The sequence below is a fragment of the Scylla paramamosain genome, chromosome 36 (genome assembly GCF_035594125.1).
Source record: "Scylla paramamosain isolate STU-SP2022 chromosome 36, ASM3559412v1, whole genome shotgun sequence".
Classification (NCBI taxonomy): Eukaryota; Metazoa; Arthropoda; class Malacostraca; order Decapoda; family Portunidae; genus Scylla; species Scylla paramamosain.
The window spans coordinates 9,043,915-9,063,642 of NC_087186.1; the positions used below are offsets into that span (position 1 = coordinate 9,043,915).

Genomic DNA, 19,728 nt, shown 5'->3' on the forward strand with positions numbered 1-19,728 from the left:
GTCTTCGTGCTGCCATCCTTTTCCTTGTCAGGCATCAAATGTGCAAACCCAAAATCCACAATCTTAATAACTGAATCTTCAGAAGAATCCTTGAACAAGAGATTCCGTGAAAAGATGTTTAGATTAGAATGGCCTCGGAGAAGGATAATATCTGAATGGAATAAATTCATACTTTTTATTATAAAGGCCATACAAATGATGGAGATCAATAATATTCCATGCAATAAATTCTTTAAAATAAGCAGATGGAAAATCAATGCAAAAAAACTTCCTTTTTTTACCTTTCCTTTCTTTTCTTTTCTGTCTATCCTCAACACCAACCCTTTTCACCCCTGTCTGGCTTTAGGTCTCCGTGAACACTGATGCTTTTCCTGTGCACGTAGTGAACTGCTGACACCAGGTTCCTCACGACGACCGAAGCCCGAGGCGAGCCTCTGTGAACCTCTCGTGTTTCCTGATCCTCTGAGGCAGCCAGCTCTCCACCTCCAAGGAGCTGCATCACAATGTAGGTGTGTGCCTGTGAAACCAACATGAATTAGATACAGGCATACAATGATTAAATGCAAGGAAAAGAAAATAATATGATCTTAAACTAATTGTTACTTAAACTGTTACTGATAAATCCTGTTGTTTTATATTGTAATTCTACACAGTAAAAATATAGATTTGAAAATATACTTTGTAAACCTCAGTAACTTCCACTACAGCCCATTAAACTAGAACCATGAAAACATCCTTGAAAACCCCAGTAACTTGCACTACAGCCTGTTAGACTAGAACCATGAAAACACCCTTGAAAACCCCAGTAACTTCCACTACACCCTGTTAAACAAAAACCATGAAAACACCCTTGAAAACCCCAGTAACTTCCACTACACCCTGTTAAACAAGAACCAAGAAAAACACCCTTGAAAACCTCAGTAACTTCCACTACACCCTGTTAAACTCGAACCATGAAAACACCCTTGAAAACACACACACAGGCAACCCTTTCCCGGCCACACACACACACAAACCCTCTCCAACACACACACACACACACACACACACACACACACACACACCCCAGAACACACCATACCTAATTGGCAGTTGCTTTTTCAGTTCCAGTCTTAACACTTCGCATAAACCCTCTCTGTGTAATTGCCATGACCAGGCCCAGGAAGGAAAACTTGCGGTCCTGCGCCAACGAGTCGTAACTATGCTTGTGGTGGGTCGCGAAGATCAGCGTTAACTCCAGGCTGGAATACAGGAACAGGTAGAGGAAGTAAACTCGGCTAAGTTGTATTAATTTCATGCGTTCTACAGAGAGAGAGAAAGACAGATGTTTATGAATGAAGGGAGAGGAGGAGGAGGAGGAACGGGAGGTAGTGTGTGTGTGTGTGTGTGTGTGTGTGTGTGTGTGTGTGTGTGTGTGTGTGTGTGTGTGTGTGTGTGTGTGTGTGTGTGTGTGTGTGTGTGTGTGTGTGTGTGTGTGTGTGTGTGTGTGTGCGCGCGTGTGTGTGTGTGTGTGTGTGTGTGTATGAATGAAGGGAGAGGAGGAGGAGGAGGAACAGGAGGTGGTGTGTGTGTGTGTGTGTGTGTGTGTGTGTGTGTGTGTGTGTGTGTGTGTGTGTGTGTGTGTGTGTGTGTGTGTGTGTGTGTGTATGAATGAAGGGAGAGGAGGAGGAGGAGGAACGGGAGGTGGTGTGTGTGTGTGTGTGTGTGTGTGTGTGTGTGTGTGTGTGTGTGTGTGTGTGTGTGTGTGTGTGTGTGTGTGTGTGTTTCAGGAGTAAACATAAGGGAATATTTGCTAGTACACACACACACACACACACACACACACACACACACACACACACACACACATACTACAAACACGAACAAACACACAATACTGAACATACAAACACACACACACACACCTTCTCTGCCCAGGCCCTTGACACAGCTGACGGAGAACAGAGCCCTAGGATTGATCACCTCCCAAGCCTCGGTCAAACTGGCACCGATGTCCCTCCTCCTTCTGCCCTGCGGTGGAAGAACAAGACACAAATCTGACTCACACACGACGAGACAACAGCGAACGTAAACAAACAGTGTTGCCAACTCAGGGAAAGGGAGTTTTACTGTACAAGGGATAAAATACAAGTGAATCACCATGGAAACACCCTTTGAAAACCCACAGTAACTTCCACTACAGCCTTGATAACACTACTTACCCTAGATCACCCCCAAACACCCCTATATAACCCTGAAACACCACCAAGACACCATTAAACACCCCAAAACAAACTATTTACCTCAAAACACTTGCAAAACACTCCCAAAACAAAATTAAACACCCCAAAACACACTATTTACCTCAAAACACTTGCAAAACACTCTCAAAACACCATTAAACACCCCAAAACACACTATTTACCTCAAAAACTTGCAAAACACTCCCAAAACACCATTAAACACCCAAAAACAGACAATTTACCTCAAAACACTTGAAAAAACACCCCCAAAACACCTCCAAAACCCCAATAATACCCAAAAAAAGACAATTTACCTCAAAACACTTGAAAAAACACCTCCAAAACCCCAATAATACCCAAAAAAGACAATTTACCTCAAAACACTTGCAAAAACACCCCCAAAACATCTCCAAAACCCAAAAAATACCCAAAAAAGACAATTTACCTCAAAACACTTGCAAAAACACCCCCAAAACACCTCCAAAACCCCAATAATACCCAAAAAACAGACAAAAACAGACAAATATACCCCAAAACAGACAATTTACCTCAAAACACTTGAAAAAACACCCCAAAACACCTCCAAAACACCCCAAAATATCTCAAAACATTCCTAAACACACAAACAGGAGTGTAATGAATTAATAAGTGAAAGAAAGCAAGAGAATGTAAACAAACAGATGATAATGAAAAGAAAAGTGATTTAAATGAGATTGTTAAGATGTTTTGATGGTTTATGGTAAGGAAAATGAGAGAAAGGGTTTGTAATGAATAGAAAGGGTTTGTAATGATGACAGAAAGGAAGGAATAAGAGGGAAAAGTAAAGAAATGAGGAAAGGAAAGAGAAAATGATGCTTTACTCACAATGCACCTCTCTTTAACAACATTCAGAGACACAAGGAAATACAAACAAATTACAAAATAAGCAAAGAAAGAAAAAATGAAAGGAAAAAAAAAAATAAGCAAAAATTATACAAAAACAAAAAAAATATACATAATAAAAAAAATAAATGAGACACACACACACACACACACACCTCAGGCAGCGATTCCTGGAAGAAGACAGCAAAGAATATTATGTTAGCCACAGTGAGAGTGCGTGCGTAGACAGCCGAGGCCGCGAACCACCCAGTACTTCCCCAGCGGGAGAACGCAGCCCCCACAGTGTGCCCGACGGTGAAGCCTATGCTGAATGTCACGCCAATCAGTGCCTGTGGGTTGAGGGGAGGTTAGGAGAGGGTAGGCTGGTTAGGTTAGGTTAGGACACACCGACAACACACCACAATATAAATAAGAAATAAAATAATGCATAAGAAAATAAAAAGTTAAAAAAAAGTAAACAAACAAAATATTTAACACCATCACAACACCTTTAAACACCCTCAAAATACCCCAAAGTACACAAAATATCCCAAAACACTCCAAAAACACACCAAAACACCCTCAAAATACCCCAAAACACACCAAAGCATCCCAAAACACTTCAAAAACACACCAAAACACTCTTAAAATACCCAAAAACACCCAAAAACATCCCAAAACACACCAAAGCATCCTCAAACACTACAAAAACACACCAAAACACCCTTAAAATACCCCAAAACAACCCAAAAACTCCAAAAACACACCAAAACACCCTCAAAATACACCAAAACACCCCAAAACACTCCAAAAACACACTAAAACACCCTCAATATACCCAAAAACACTCCAAAAACACACCAAAACACCCTCAAAATACACCAAAACACCACAAAACACTACAAAAACAACCGAAAACACTCCAAAACACCCCAAAAACACCCCAAAAACACCTGAAAACATCCTCAGAACAATGAAAGGGAATAAAACACAAAATAACAATAACCAAAAAAACAAAAACAAGAAAACAAGCTGCAATATAGAACAGCAGGAACACAAACAAACACACACACCCTACAAACAAACAAACAAACAAACAAACAAAAATAAATAAATAGATAATAGGATAAAAAAAAATTGAAAAAAAAATAATAAAAACAAACTAGAAATATATAAACCAATACAAAACACAACACACCCACATACCACCAAAACAAGACAGAGTGGAACCTCGCAGGAACGCTGATGATATGCTGGTAATAAGTAACACAGGAGAGCAGAGAGGAATACAAGCCGCTGGAGTCGTGCTTGGAGTAACAGTCGAGGAGAGCAGGAGACAGAGGCACCACCACCGTGAAGCCGAGCAGGTCCAGGATCAGACTACCGAATACCACCTTGCTTGTCCGCGCGTTCCTCTGTGGGTGTTAGGTTAGGTTAGGTTATGTTAGGTTAGGTTAGGTTAAGTTAGGTTAAGTTAGGTTTGGTTAGGTTAGGTTAGGTTAGGTTAAGTTAGGTTAGGTTAAGTTAGGTTAGGTTAGGTTAAGTTAGGTTAGGTTAGGTTAAGTTAGCATATGTTAGGTTAGGTTAAGTGAGGTCTTTTTTTATCTTTTATTTTTTTCTCAGTATATTTTTCTTATTGTATTTAGTTGCCTTTGACCAGTGTCCCTCCTATATATACAAAAAATAAAACAAAATAAATAAATAAATAAAGTAAAACAACATTTTTTACGACTTTAAATCACTTTCCCGACACACTTGTGCATGGAGGCAGTGTTGCATGAGCCTTGAGTGACAAATATTGCAGCGTGTTGACAACCAAACACTTTACATCTCAGCTTAGCAACACACACCAACACAACACCCTGCTCACCTTCTCTTTGATGTCCGCAGCCTGTACTGCCCCTCTGTCCCTGCCGTCCACCTCACCACTGCTGCCGCTGCCACCGCCATTGCTGCCGCCAACCTGCTTGCCGGATCGGAGGGTTGCCATTGCTCTGAAAGTTACATTAGGTTAGGTTAAGTGGGGCTGTGGGAAGAGGATGTAGGTTAGATTAGGTTTGGTTAGGCTAGGTTAGGTTAGGTTTGGCTATGCTTCGTTAAGTTAGGTGAGGTTAGGTTAGGCTAGGTTAGGTTAGGCTAGGGTAGGTTATGTTAGGTTTGGCTAGGCTTCTTTAGGTGAGGTTAGGTTAGGTTAGGTAAGGTTTGGCTAGGTTAGCCTTGCTTAGGTAAGGTTTGGCTAGGTTAGATAAAGTTTGGTTAGGCTAGCTTGGGATTAAGACACGAGATAGCCAGTCTTGGGGAGGAGGAAGCACCAGACAGAAGTTAGGGTAGGCTTCTTTGGGTTAGGCTTGGTTTGGTTAGGGGCAGCTGAGGAGTGTGAAGCTCCACCACGTTAGGTTAAATTTGAGGTAATATTTTAGTCATATTCTCCCTCACCACCAAAATTTTCCCACTGTAAAAACTTTAATATTTTTTTTCTGAAGGCTACAAAACAAATCACTCGTTTTCTCATCCGAGACCCCTAAACACCAACCCTTTCTTCCTTCACACACGCACACACACACACACACACACACACACACACACACACACACACACACACACACACTTTCCCTCACAGCACAAAGGAACATAGACGAGCAATTAAATCCACAACAGCAGCAGCATCAGCCAGCCAGCCAGCCTCTTTTGACTTAAATGTAGGAAACTTTTAAACACGTAGATATAACATTTTCTTCTTTACACACACACACACACACACAGCATTATATATATCCTCTCACTTCCTCCTCGTGTGCTTTATATCACTACTTCCGTGACGTGGGAGAGTGAGGGAGAGCGAGAGGAAGTTTTATCACCAGCTGGAAGGAATCTACCACTTTGTTTACATCTGAGAAGAGAAAACGCGGGTGTCACTTCTGTCAACGGGGTTACTAATACAAAGCTGAGAGAGAGAGAGAGAGAGAGAGAGAGAGAGAGAGAGAGAGAGAGAGAGAGAGAGAGAGAGAGAGAGAGAGAGAGAGAGAGAGAGAGAGAGAGAGAGATTGTCATATAACCATTTTATACTCAAGATAATAAAAGACAGCAAGCGTTTAATTATTCACTTTTCAACTTTCCCCGCTTGTCTCTAACCTTTTTTCCACTGTGCTGGTGGTGGTGGTGATGGTGGTGGTGGTCACACACTTGCATCTAGTAGTTTCATATATCACAACACGCGCTATAACACCCCTGACACGCTTCTACTATCAGAGCCTCTCTCAAAAACACTCCAGAATCTTTTATTTTACCTCAAGCACACCACTTCTACCCTCAAAGACCCCATTCTTACCTGCAACATGCCTATAACATAACTAAAACACCTCAAAAGCAAGTCCAATCACACTAAAACACCTTAAAACACCTTAAACATACCCAGAACATTCCTAAACGCACAAAAACACAACCTAAACACATCGAAAAAGCACCAAAATATCCCCAAACACACTTAAAATACTCCAAAACTCACCCAAATTGACTTAAAACGCATCCAAAACACACCGTACCAACCCAAAACACACTCAAACTCATCCATAACATCCCAAAACACACTTAAAACATCCCAAAACGCTGAAAACGGCCCAAAACACACTTAAAACACCCCAAAACACACCCAGACTGACCTAAAATACCCAAAAATACCCACAAACGCAGACACAACTCACCCGTATCCACACAAAACACACCCAAACTCATCCATAACATCCCAAAATGCACTTGAAACATCACAAAACATTGAAAACAGTCCAAAGCACACTTAAAGCACTCCTAAACAAGCCTAAGACACCCCAAAACACACCAGGAACGCTAAATATTGACTCAAACATCACCAAATCCCTAAAACACACACTCCAACACCCCCTAAACACCTCCAGACACACTCCAACACTCCCTAAACACGCCAAATACACTGAAAGCACTGTCAAGGAAGACAAATACTACAAAGACAGACAGGGCAGCAGGGAAAATTAACCTAAATATTGTTTTCTTAGCATTTTTCTGTTTTACCACCTCCTCTATTCCTTCTCCCTTCATCTTCCTCCTCTATTTCTCTTATTTTCTTACTCATTCTACTCTTATCTACACGTCTGAGTCTAGAAAGACGTGGAAACACCAGGAAAACACTGCAAAATACGATAAATATTACCGAGGAGACAGCGGAGCCGATCAAGGTCCCGGGTCCATGATGGCGGCCGTGACGTCACGGCAATTTTACGTACCGTAACGGATTTCATTTCGAAATTGACCCCTCGAAAAAATGGAGCTAGGCTGGAATGCCTTATATATTCTGACTTGACAAATACTTAAACTAATATTCACAATATTAAAACAGCTCCAGCCTGAGTAGTATTTAAAAAATATCCAAATGAAATATGGAAAAAGTGTTGAAATATTCGGCCCCATTTAAATCATTGAAAAGTCCCCAACATTTGAATTTTCAGGAACGTAAAAATTTTTAAAAAATCTGAACTATCATCTTACACCATCAAAAGTTACCTGGAACAAGAAGTAAACAAATAAAACCGAAATTGTGTAAAAAACAAGTGTTGGAACCTAAATACGATTAAAAACCACTGAAAATTCCACCCATTTTCACTCAACAACAAGATAAAACACTTTAAAACATACGAACTATTTTTTCAAGCAATGAAAAGTTAGTTACAAGCTGAAATAGAGAGACAATAACATAAAAAGTGTTGTAATAACAACTTTTAACAGGACCATAAACCATTTTTAAAGTCCACTTATTTCTCTCAACAGGAACGAAGAAACATTTTGAAAATTGTAAGCAATTTTTAGAAACACAAAAGACGTAATTAGAGCGTGAAATAAAAAAACAAGTTTGTCAAAATACTGCCAAAAAAACTCCCCACATTTTCGTAAAGCAACACAAAATTGAACACAACTCAACACAAGCAACGAAAACACTTCTAAAGCAAATAATTATTTTTATAAACCATAAAAACATGCTATACGAGCAGAATAAAGAAGTTAAGAAAAATACCAAAAAAATTTTGAAACACACAGGATGAATCAGGTTGGCAGAGGTAGCCAGGCATCATGGCGGCCCTTGACAGTGGAGAGAACGGCCGCTATTTTGCCTGTTATTTTTCCATCGTAACTAATTGAGGCAATGGCGGATATATCTAGCTAGCGGATATGAAAGCCTAGTCATGGGGCTCCACTTAGTGACGTGTTAGGCTTACAATAAGTGAGAAATGAAGCAGATATTGGCGGACAAATGGGGAAGGCTGCCTCCACCTCAGCTGATAACATTAGTAAAGATAATTTTTTTTTACGTCTTTATAATTCCTGTCATGGTTAATTAGTAAGAGTTTTGTGGTGGAGGCTTGGAGCGCTTGTGGCACCGTGGAATGCTGAGTCACATCAATATATTCCTAACGAGGTGCAAAAACATGAAATACGAGGCTTAACAATAAATAAACAGTAAGGTTAACCACTGACCTGACAGCCCTGTGTTGTTGTTGTGGGTGACATGTAACAACACTATCATAGTTACCGCCTATTACATCAGACTGTGCAAATTACCTGGCTGGACAAGTGGTGGGCCGGTTTCTTACCAATATTAGCCTTGGTGGCACTGCAGGCACCAAGCTTGCACCAGCACACGCAGGCAGCCACCACGGCCCCTGTCACTGTCTTGTTCTGCGAAAATACGTTAAATAAAGCAGCAGTTTATAGCACCCTTTAAACATAGTGCCTTGTGTCTGACGTCTGGTACTGTGTCGTCCCTCCCAGCCTGCTCCGCACAATACGCAAGCAAAACTATCCACAAGACACTTTTACCTTTCAATAACAAGCACCAACTTCTTTTATATTATACTAAACTAATAGAAAATTAAATGTAAAAAATTATAAGCGCGTAAAAATAAATCTCAGGCCATTATAACTGTAATTGTCAAAGTATCTAGACATTACTGATTGAAGCGCCAAATTCAAACTGGTTCTGGCGGGGCTTGCACTGCAATGTCTCGTCCCTTGTGTGGCGTAATGTGAAATAATTGAAAAGCTTGTGTGAATTGAAGGCTTGGCTTAATACTGTGTTATATCTCAGCTTATCATTATTAAGTATTTACCATTTGACGTTAAAAAACAACAATACTTCACAGAGATATCCAAGTATAACAGAGGCTTCCATACTGTAGCTAATGATCAACAGAGAATTACCAGCCTTTCTGTGTGTGTCAAGGAGAGCCCACCTGCATGTACTGAATATATGTTTTTAATTAGTCTTTTGTGATTAATCTTTTTAATATATCTGCGCCAATGTAAACTAGTATGTGCTTAGAAGTCTTACCAATGTGTGGGTGTTGGTGGGTTTGGTGCTACTCAAAGGGAACACGTGCTGGAGATGTCTGTGAAGCAGTGATGTAGAAATAACTGAGCGTATTTCAATTCATATAAGTCTCCCATAAAAATAAAAAACTGACCTCCGTTTTCTCTCAAGAACGTAAACATTTAGGCGTATTTCAATTCACATAAGTGTCCCATAAAAATAAGAAAAACTGACCTCTGTTTTCTCTCACGAACGTAAACATTTAGGCGTATTTCAATTCACATAAGTATCCCATAAAAAAAAAAAAACTGACCTCCTTTTATTGTTGTTGTTGTTATCATCATTATTCTTGCTTTTTTATTTATTTTTCATTATCTTCCTTGTTTCCTCATCTCTCTCTTTCTCTCTCTCTCTTGAAAGATTCCGCCCTAGAGATATAGAACACACACACAGTGATGTAACGCCCTTAGGGAAACGTTCGTGTGCGTGTGTGTGTGTGTGTGTGTGTGTGGCATGGAAAGATATAATTGCTTAAGTACAGCCTCTCTCTCTCTCTCTCTCTCTCTCTCTCTCTCTCTCTCTCTCTCTCTACGTATTTTGCCTGTCTGCCCTCGTGTGTGTGTGTGTGTGTGTGTGTGTATCTTGTAACGCTCCTTTTTATTATTTCTGTGTTTCTTTGAGTCTCCCCAATAATTGTTTTCTTTTGTAGCTTGCGGTGAAGAGGAGGATAATAGCGGTAATTAAAGGTTTAGTGATTATATGAAAAAGTATATTTATAAGGCGTGTATTCGTGGGAATGATTTAAAAGTCTTGAAAGATTTGTTATAAATAGTCTTTACTTATTTCAACTGTGGTTTTCTCTAATCAGTGGTAATACGAATAATAGGATTACATCATGTTGCGTCAGCCTACCAGTAACTCATAAGGTGTCATTCCCTAGCTTATAAAATATTTTAGTAATTTAGAATTCAATTATTAACTTCAACTAATGTCCAGCCTGTATGCTCACCTTGCTAGCCAATTATTCCTGCATTTTTTTTTTTAACTCACGGTTCAGTAAAATTATTTGTGAAAGAAGAGAGAGAGAGAACTAGCTAAGGTTCCAATAACTTCAGAGGCCTGGGGGTGTTGAGGGAGAGAGCACAGAATGGCGTCTCCCTTCCCTCTGGCAACAGGTGGGTCTCGTAGCTCTGAAATATTTGATTTTTCTTTTATTTAGAAGTGAATATTACTGTGTTCATGTTTATTATTCATGTCTCTAGTGAAGATATAGTAACAGTACGTGTTGAGAGAATGGCGTCTCCCTTCCCTCTGGCAACAGATAAAATAGCCGGTGTTGGTCCCACGTGGAGACAGGCCACAGAGTCTTGGGAAAGTGTTAGCCATGTAATGTTTCTTTAGTCAAATATAATCTACTGTGAGTGTGTTGTGAGCAATATTGTTGCCGTAGAGAAGTGATGGATGAAGGCTGTGACGCTATTTAGGGATATAACGGTGCCCAGAATCAATGGTACTCTTGAGGAGTTATAAAAGTAATTATTTTCTTGGTAATTGTCTAGAGTCCTTACCGGGCCTTATTACTGGTCTATTCACTTCAATTCTTTTACACATACCTTCACATGCACCTAAAACATCATTTTAAAGTGGGGGACAAATGCCCCCTTCCCTCTAGTCGGTTAGGTTAGGTTAGGTTAGGTTAGGGTAATTGTCTAGAGTCCTTACCGGGCCTTATTACTGGTCTATTCACTTCAATTCTTTTACACATACCTTCACATGCACCTAAAACCTAACCTAACCTAACCTAACCTAACCTAACCGACTAGAGGGAAGGGGGCATTTGTCCCCCACTTTAAAATGATGTTTTAGGTGCATGTGAAGGTATGTGTAAAAGAATTGAAGTGAATAGACCAGTAATAAGGCCCGGTAAGGACTCTAGACAATTACCTTTTTTTTTTTTTTTTCCTAGATTAACCACTCGATAGTGTCATAGTGGGTCAGTCAACCCAAAGAATCCCATCAGTATTATTCATTTAATTATTTTTTGCTATTTTTATATTTTTCGTTCCTCCTAATAAAGCCACACTGTAGGTACTGTGTGATAATTAACCTCTCCCTACCCTCTGGCCATGACGATGAAGGCGAGAACCATTACCAATCAAAAATGTTTTCTTTTTTTTCTATTGTGTGTGCGTGCTTCACCTCTTCTCTCTTCCTCTTCTTTTTCTTCTTCGCCGTGAAGATCTTTGCCTCGTCTCATTAGAGCTCTGATCGGACCGGTGAGGAGGAGGGAGGAGGGGGGGGGAACTGGAAGGGGGGGGTGGCGTTACAATCTCATTTATTTATTTAAGTTATTTTTCTTCTTCACGCAGATAGTAATTGACGAACACAACACACCACGTGGAGAGAAGCAAGGTGTGGAGTACCCAAGCCTCTCACAGTCCATGCTAGTAGACTCACCCTGCATGTGGAGATCTCCCAAAATGCACGGAGGTTATTCCAGAGCTGCAGGACAGAGTACTTGAGGCCATTGGTGAACAGAAAGCTGAGGTTGAACAAAGGTAGAGTAAAGATGACACTGACATTTGGGACATTGACATTGTTTGTTACCAGTATTATATTGATTCCTTTTATTTCAGCCAAGAATTGATAGCTGCCCAAGGTGTAAGCAAGATTCACAATGATGAGGTCATTGTGACGTGTGCAATGTGTCCACTGGTCTTGGCCTTCCTGACCAAGGCAGCCACACAAAGGAAATTCCACGTTATTGTTGCCGAACGTGCCCCTAAATATGATGTAAGGTGTTTTATGCGTCTCTTTCACGTCATCGTGTCTGATGTGCACAATACATAACACAGGGACTGCCACATGTAGGGGTGATGGCTTCTTCCAGCTTCCTTTATTTTATTATGTTCTTATGTTCTCAATACATCTTTTACTTGTGCAGGGTCACCCAGTGGCAAAAGCTTTATGTACTGCTGGAATTGAGACAACATTAATTCAAGACTGCAGTGTTCCCCATCATGTCACGTGTCAACAAGGTCATCAAAGGTCATCGTTGGGGTGTTTTGGAGGTGTTTTGGGGTGTTTTTTCAAGTGTTTTGAGGTAAATTGTCTGTTTTTGGGTATATTTGTCTTTTTGTCTGTTTTTTGGGTATTATTGGGGTTTTGGAGGTGTTTTGGGGGTGTTTTTGCAAGTGTTTTGAGGTAAATTGTCTTTTTTGGGTATTTTTTGGGTTTTGGAGATGTTTTGGGGGTGTTTTTGCAAGTGTTTTGAGGTAAATTGTCTTTTTTGGGTATTATTGGGGTTTTGGAGGTGTTTTTTCAAGTGTTTTGAGGTAAATTGTCTTTTTTTGGGTATTATTGGGGTTTTGGAGGTGTTTTGGGGGTGTTTTTTCAAGTGTTGAGGTAAATTGTCTGTTTTTGGGTGTTTAATGGTATTTTGGGAGTGTTTTGCAAGTTTTTGAGGTAAATAGTGTGTTTTGGGGTGTTTAATGGTGTTTTGAGAGTTTTGCAAGTGTTTTGAGGTAAATAGTGTGTTTTGGGGTGTTTAATTTTGTTTTGGGAGTGTTTTGCAAGTGTTTTGAGGTAAATAGTTTGTTTTGGGGTGTTTAATGGTGTCTTGGTGGTGTTTCAGGGTTATATAGGGGTGTTTGGGGGTGATCTAGGGTAAGTAGTGTTATCAAGGCAGTAGTGGAAGTTACTGTGGGTTTTCAAAAGGTGTTTCCATGGTGATTCACTTGTATTTTATCCTTTGTACAGTAAAACTCCCTTTCCCTGAGTTGGCAACACTGTTTGTTTACGTTCGCTGTTGTCTCGTCGTGTGTGAGTCAGATTTGTGTCTTGTTCTTCCACCACAGGGCAGAAGGAGGAGGGACATCGGTGCCAGTTTGACCGAGGCTTGGGAGGTGATCAATCCTAGGGCTCTGTTCTCCGTCAGCTGTGTCAAGGGCCTGGGCAGAGAAGGTGTGTGTGTGTGTGTTTGTATGTTCAGTATTGTGTGTTTGTTCGTGTTTGTAGTAGTGTGTGTGTGTGTGTGTGTGTGTGTGTGTGTGTGTGTGTGTGTGTGTGTGTGTGTGTGTGTGTGTGTGTGTGTACTAGCAAATATTCCCTTATGTTTACTCCTGAAACACACACACACACACACACACACACACACACACACACACACACACACACACACACACACACACACACACACACACACACACACACACCACCTCCTGTTCCTCCTCCTCCTCCTCTCCCTTCATTCACACACACACACACACACACACACACACACACACACACACACACACACACACACACACACACACACACACACACACACACACACACACACACACACACACACACACACACACACACACACACACACACACACACACACACACACACACACACACACACACTACCTCCTCGTCCTCCTCTCCCTTCATTCATAAACATCTGTCTTTCTCTCTCTCTGTAGAACGCATGAAATTAATACAACTTAGCCGAGTTTACTTCCTCTACCTGTTCCTGTATTCCAGCCTGGAGTTAACGCTGATCTTCGCGACCCACCACAAGCATAGTTACGACTCGTTGGCGCAGGACCGCAAGTTTTCCTTCCTGGGCCTGGTCATGGCAATTACACAGAGAGGGTTTATGCGAAGTGTTAAGACTGGAACTGAAAAAGCAACTGCCAATTAGGTATGGTGTGTTCTGGGGTTTGTGTGTGTGTTTGTGTGTGTGTGTTTTTTTTTTTTTTTTTTTTTTTTTTTTTTTTTTTTTTTTTTTTTTTTTTATGTAGGAAGGACACTGGCCAAGGGCAACAAAAATCCAATAAAAAAAATGCCCACTGAAATGCCAGTCCCCCAAAAGGGTCAAAGCAGTGGTCAAAAATTGGTGGATAAGTGTCTTGAAACCTCCCTCTTGAAGGAATTCAAGTCATAGGAAGGTGGAAATACAGAAGCAGGCAAGGAGTTCCAGAGTTTACCAGAGAAAGGGATGAATGATTGAGAATACTGGTTAACTCTTGCGTTAGAGAGGTGGACAGAATAGGAGTGAGAGAAAGAAGAAAGTCTTGTGCAGCGAGGCCGCGGGAGGAGGGGAGGCATGCAGTTAGCAAGATCAGAAGAGCAGTTGGCATGAAAATAGCGGTAGAAGACAGCTAGATATGCAACATTGCGGCGGTGAGAGAGGGGCTGAAGACAGTCAGTTAGAGGAGAGGAGTTGATGAGACGAAAAGCTTTTGATTCCACCCTGTCTAGAACAGCAGTATGAGTGGAACCCCCCCAGACATGTGAAGCATACTCCATACATGGACGGATAAGGCCCTTGTACAGAGTTAGCAGCTGGGGGGGTGAGAAAAACTGGCGGAGACGTCTCAGAACACCTAACTTCATAGAAGCTGTTTTAGCTAGAGATGAGATGTGAAGTTTCCAGTTCAGATTATAAGTAAAGGACAGACCGAGGATGTTCAGTGTAGAAGAGGGGGACAGTTGAGTGTCATTGAAGAAGAGGGGATAGTTGTCTGGAAGATTGTGTCGAGTTGATAGATGGAGGAATTGAGTTTTTGAGGCATTGAACAATACCAAGTTTGCTCTGCCCCAATCAGAAATTTTAGAAAGATCAGAAGTCAGGCGTTCTGTGGCTTCCCTGCGTGATATGTTTACCTCCTGAAGGGTTGGACGTCTATGAAAAGACGTGGAAAAGTGCAGGGTGGTATCATCAGCATAGGAGTGGATAGGACAAGAAGTTTGGTTTAGAAGATCATTAATGAATAATAAGAAGAGAGTGGGTGACAGGACAGAACCCTGAGGAACACCACTGTTAATAGATTTAGGAGAAGAACAGTGACCGTCTACCACAGCAGCAATAGAACGGTCAGAAAGGAAACTTGAGATGAAGTTACAGAGAGAAGGATAGAAACCGTAGGAGGGTAGTTTGGAAATCAAAGCTTTGTGCCAGACTCTATCAAAGGCTTTTGATATGTCCAAGGCAACAGCAAAAGTTTCACCAAAGTCTCTAAAAGAGGATGACCAAGACTCAGTAAGGAAAGCCAGAAGATCACCAGTAGAGCGGCCTTGACGGAACCCATACTGGCGATCAGATAGAAGGTTGTGAAGTGATAGATGTTTAAGAATCTTCCTGTTGAGGATAGATTCAAAAACTTTAGATAAGCAGGAAATTAAAGCAATAGGACGGTAGTTTGAGGGATTAGAGCGGTCACCCTTTTTAGGAACAGGTTGAATGTAGGCAAACTTCCAGCAAGAAGGAAAGGTAGATGTTGACAGACAGAGCTGAAAGAGTTTGACTAGGCAAGGTGCAAGCACGGAGGCACAGTTTCGGAGAACAATAGGAGGGACCCCATCAGGTCCATAAGCCTTCCGAGGATTTAGGCCAGCGAGGGCATGGAAAACATCATTACGAAGAATTTTAATACGTGGCATGAAGTAGTCAGAGGGTGGAGGAGAGGGAGGAACAAGCCCAGAATCGTCCAAGGTAGAGTTTTTAGCAAAGGTTTGAGCAAAGAGTTCAGCTTTAGAAATAGATGTGATAGCAGTGGTGCCATCTGGTTGAAGTAGAGGAGGGAAAGAAGAAGAAGCAAAGTTATTGGAGATATTTTTGGCTAGATGCCAGAAATCACGAGGGGAGTTAGATCTTGAAAGGTTTTGACATTTTCTGTTAATGAAGGAGTTTTTGGCTAGTTGGAGAACAGACTTGGCATGGTTCCGGGCAGAAATATAAAGTGCATGAGATTCTGGTGAAGGAAGGCTTAAGTACCTTTTGTGGGCCACCTCTCTATCATGTATAGCACGAGAACAAGCTGTGTTAAACCAAGGTTTAGAAGGTTTAGGACGAGAAAAAGAGTGAGGAATGTACGCCTCCATGCCAGACACTATCACCTCTGTTATGCGCTCAGCACACAAAGACGGGTCTCTGACACGGAAGCAGTAGTCATTCCAAGGAAAATCAGCAAAATACCTCCTCAGGTCCCCCCAACTAGCAGAGGCAAAACGCCAGAGGCACCTTCGCTTAGGGGGATCCTGAGGAGGGATTGGAGTGATAGGACAAGATAAAGATATGAGATTGTGATCGGAGGAGCCCAACGGAGAAGAAAGGGTGACAGCATAAGCAGAAGGATTAGAGGTCAGGAAAAGGTCAAGAATGTTGGGCGTATCTCCAAGACGGTCAGGAATACGAGTAGGGTGTTGCACCAATTGCTCTAGGTCATGGAGGATAGCAAAGTTGTAGGCTAGTTCACCAGGATGGTCAGTGAAGGGAGAGGAAAGCCAAAGCTGGTGGTGAACATTGAAGTCTCCAAGAATGGAGATCTCTGCAAAAGGGAAGAGGGTCAGAATGTGCTCCACTTTGGAAGTTAAGTAGTCAAAGAATTTCTTATAGTCAGAGGAGTTAGGAGAGAGGTATACAGCACAGATAAATTTAGTATGAGAATGACTCTGTAGTCGTAGCCAGATGGTGGAAAACTCGGAAGATTCAAGAGCGTGGGCACGAGAGCAGGTTAAGTCATTGCGCACATAAACGCAGCATCCAGCTTTGGATCGAAAATGAGGATAGAGAAAGTAGGAGGGAACAGAAAAGGGGCTACTGTCAGTTGCCTCAGACACCTGAGTTTCAGTGAGGAAAAGAAGATGAGGTTTAGAAGAGGAGAGGTGGTGTTCTACAGATTGAAAATTAGATCTTAGACCGCGAATGTTGCAGAAGTTAATGAAGAAAAAGTTGAGGGGGGTGTCAAGACACTTAGGGTCGTCGACGGAAAGGCAGTCCGACCTGGGGACATTTATGGTCCCCTCCCCAGATGGGGACTCCGAGGCTGGTGTAGGAGTCGCCATGATTTTAAAATTTTTTGAGTGAAGGGTGTGTGTGTTATTAGGTGCTTGTAGTTTTGTGTGGAGGAAGAGAGTTGTCTTTAGAGGGCAGGCTGTGACTACCCCCTTGTGTTGTGAGACACAAAGGGAAACGTTCAGTGAGGTCACAGCTGGGTTTAATGATAAGTTCACAGCACCCCCTGAACAGTGCTTTAGACCTCACTGGGAGTAATTATCGTTTCGGCAGGTGTGTGTGTGTGTGTGTGTGTGTGTGTGTGTGTGTGTGTGTGTGTTGGATAGGGTTTGTGTGTGTGTGTGGCCGGGAAAGGGTTGCCTGTGTGTGTGTTTTCAAGGGTGTTTTCATGGTTCGAGTTTAACAGGGTGTAGTGGAAGTTACTGAGGTTTTCAAGGGTGTTTTTCATGGTTCTTGTTTAACAGGGTGTAGTGGAAGTTACTGGGGTTTTCAAGGGTGTTTTCATGGTTTTTGTTTAACAGGGTGTAGTGGAAGTTACTGGGGTTTTCAAGGGTGTTTTCATGGTTCTAGTCTAACAGGCTGTAGTGCAAGTTACTGGGGTTTTCAAAGATGTTTTCATGGTTCTAGTTTAATGGGCTGTAGTGGAAGTTACTGAGGTTTACAAAGTATATTTTCAAATCTATATATTTACTGTGTAGAATTACAATATAAAACAACAGGATTTATCAGTAACACTATTATTAAACCCACCACTGCCTCCTCTACCACCCTCACCATCCACAGTGGTTAATGACGATGACTCCTGCTTTCATCCTCATCGGGGCTAGGAAGACCAACCTGGGGCTGTACTCTGGACTGACGCTGTATGGCATAGGTGGGTCTGTAGGGGCTGGGATAACAGATAATTTAAATAAACACTCAAACACTTTTAAAAACACAAAATTCATGCTGGTATACACTTAAAAACACACTGAAATACTTACTAAGACTGGTGTACACATGTAAACTTGTACACAAACACTGGTGTACACTCAGAAACACACAGACACTTGGTAAGGCTGGTACACACACACAAACCCATAAGAGATACTGGTATATGCTCAGAAACCTCTACATATATTAAGTAAGGCTTGTATACACCAATCTAAATGTAGGTCGAAGAGATACCTTGTACTCTCTCTCTCTCTCTCTCTCTCTCTCTCTCTCTCTCTCTCTCTCTCTCTCTCTCTCATCTCTCTCTCTCTCTCTCTCTCTCTCTCTCTCTCTCTCTCTCCTCTCTCTCTCTCTCTCTCTCTCTCTCTCTCTCTCTCTCTCTGTCCTACACTTCAGTACACCCCTGCTATTCACCCTTACACCATAAATACACCCTATCTGACCTCTGCATCTTATTAAACTACCCTGTTTGTCCCCTACACCCTCAGTTTCTCCCCTACACCCTCAGTAAACCCTGTGTATCTTACCTGTTTTTCTGTCTGTGTGTCTATTCCCCTTACACTTCATAACACCCCTGCCAGCCCCCTGCTTACCACCCCCCCCTCCCCTCTCTTAGGTTCCTCTATGATGGTGCCCTGCCTCACTGCCCTCGCCTCCTGTCACGGCACGGCCTCTCACAAGGGTACCCTGTTTGGCATTCGGAGGTCACCAGGGGCTCTACCAAGGGCGTTCGGACCTGTTGTGACATCAATATGTTTGTTTGTGTTGTTTGAGAGTGTTTAGCTGTGTTTTGTGTGTGTTTTTTTGGTGTGTTTTGAGGTGTTTTGGGGGTGTTTTTGGGTGCTTTAAGGGGTGTTTTGGGTGTATTTTTGGGTGTTTTGGGTGTTTTGGTATGTTTGGCTGTGTTTTGTGTGTGTTTTTGGTGTGTTTTGAGGTGTTTTGGATGTGTTTTGGGGTGTTTTGGGGTTGTTTTGGGTGTTTTGGTATGTTTAGCTGTGTTTTTGGTGTGTTTTGGGGTGTTTTGGGTGTATTTTAGGGTGTTTTGCTGTGTTTTTGTGTGTGTTTTTGGTGTGTTTTGGGGTGTTTTTGCGTGTGTTTTGTGTGTTTGGAAGTTTGAGGCTGTGTTTTTGGGTGTTTTTGGGTCTTTTGGGTGTATTTTAGGGTGTTTTGGGGTGTTTAGCTGTGTTTTGTGTGTGTTTTTAGTGTGTTTTGTGGGTGTTTTGGATGTGTTTGTGGGTGTGTTTTGTGTGTGTTTTGGATGTGTTTGGTGTGTGTTTGAGGGTGTTTTGGGGGTGTTTGGATGTGTATGGATATATTTAAGGGTGTTTTTGGTGTGTTTGGGGGGTGTAGAGGTGTCTTTGGGTGTGTGGGACAATGTTTTGGGGGTGTAGAGGTGTGTGTTTGGTGTGTTTTGGGTGTATTTTGTTGTGTTGTCTGTGTTGTTTGGGTCTCTCTCTCTCTCTCTCTCTCTCTCTCTCTCTCTCTCTCTCTCTCTCTCTCTCTCTCTCTCTCTCTCTCTCTCTCTCTCTCTCTCTCTCTCTCTCTCTCTCTCTCTCTCTCTCTCTCTCTCTCTCTCTCTCTCTCTCTCTC

The 19,728-nt window shown here is 41.8% G+C and overlaps 2 protein-coding genes across 12 annotated transcripts; one reads left to right on the top strand and one right to left on the bottom strand.

Annotated features, from left to right (window-relative positions):
* Positions 1 to 164: 164 nt before the first annotated feature.
* LOC135090933 (uncharacterized) lies at positions 165 to 8,894 on the bottom strand. Of its 9 annotated transcripts, none has more exons than XR_010262181.1 (6): positions 4,954 to 5,077; positions 4,290 to 4,498; positions 3,260 to 3,433; positions 1,905 to 2,005; positions 1,082 to 1,241; positions 165 to 517 (listed from the first exon to the last, which is right to left on the bottom strand). XR_010262181.1 is itself a non-coding variant. In XM_063988151.1 (5 exons), the coding sequence occupies exons 2-4, from the start codon at positions 5,071 to 5,073 to the stop codon at positions 1,082 to 1,084; spliced, it is 489 nt and encodes a 162-aa protein (XP_063844221.1). In that variant the 5' UTR covers positions 5,074 to 5,077; positions 8,702 to 8,894; the 3' UTR covers positions 165 to 517. The 9 variants fall into 9 exon arrangements, 6 of the variants coding, with proteins under 6 accessions (XP_063844221.1, XP_063844223.1, XP_063844222.1 ...); XR_010262180.1 differs by having other exon boundaries at positions 1,905 to 2,010; XR_010262182.1 differs by lacking the exon at positions 1,905 to 2,005.
* On the top strand, positions 8,155 to 19,369 carry LOC135090935 (uncharacterized). 3 transcript variants are annotated; one of them, XM_063988156.1, is made up of 8 exons: positions 8,189 to 8,398; positions 11,787 to 11,975; positions 12,054 to 12,210; positions 12,362 to 12,520; positions 13,275 to 13,380; positions 13,950 to 14,109; positions 17,989 to 18,079; positions 18,755 to 19,369. In XM_063988156.1, exons 3-6 carry the CDS (start codon positions 12,121 to 12,123, stop codon positions 13,958 to 13,960), a joined length of 366 nt encoding a protein of 121 aa, XP_063844226.1. In that variant the 5' UTR covers positions 8,189 to 8,398; positions 11,787 to 11,975; positions 12,054 to 12,120; the 3' UTR covers positions 13,961 to 14,109; positions 17,989 to 18,079; positions 18,755 to 19,369. The 3 variants fall into 3 exon arrangements, 1 of the variants encoding a protein (XP_063844226.1); XR_010262183.1 differs by having other exon boundaries at positions 8,155 to 8,250; positions 13,275 to 14,109; XR_010262184.1 differs by lacking the exon at positions 8,189 to 8,398 and adding an exon at positions 10,295 to 10,592 and having other exon boundaries at positions 13,275 to 14,109.
* Positions 19,370 to 19,728: the final 359 nt, after the last annotated feature.

Excerpts from the sequence above, each read along its gene's own strand:
- LOC135090933 (XM_063988151.1), bottom strand. The coding sequence starts at position 5,073 with ATGGCAACCCTCCGATCCGGCAAGCAGGTTGGCGGCAGCAATGGCGGT. Across the intron at positions 4,499-4,953 it reads CTGCGGACATCAAAGAGAAG|AGGAACGCGCGGACAAGCAA; the intron begins GTGAGCAGGGTG and ends TAACACCCACAG. Across the intron at positions 1,242-4,289 it reads CACTCTGTCTTGTTTTGGTG|CCTGGAGTTAACGCTGATCT; the intron begins GTATGTGGGTGT and ends CCTGTATTCCAG.
- LOC135090935 (XM_063988156.1), top strand. The coding sequence starts at position 12,121 with ATGTGTCCACTGGTCTTGGCCTTCCTGACCAAGGCAGCCACACAAAGG. Across the intron at positions 12,211-12,361 it reads AACGTGCCCCTAAATATGAT|GGTCACCCAGTGGCAAAAGC; the intron begins GTAAGGTGTTTT and ends TTACTTGTGCAG. Across the intron at positions 12,521-13,274 it reads GTTTTTTCAAGTGTTTTGAG|GGCAGAAGGAGGAGGGACAT; the intron begins GTAAATTGTCTG and ends CTTCCACCACAG.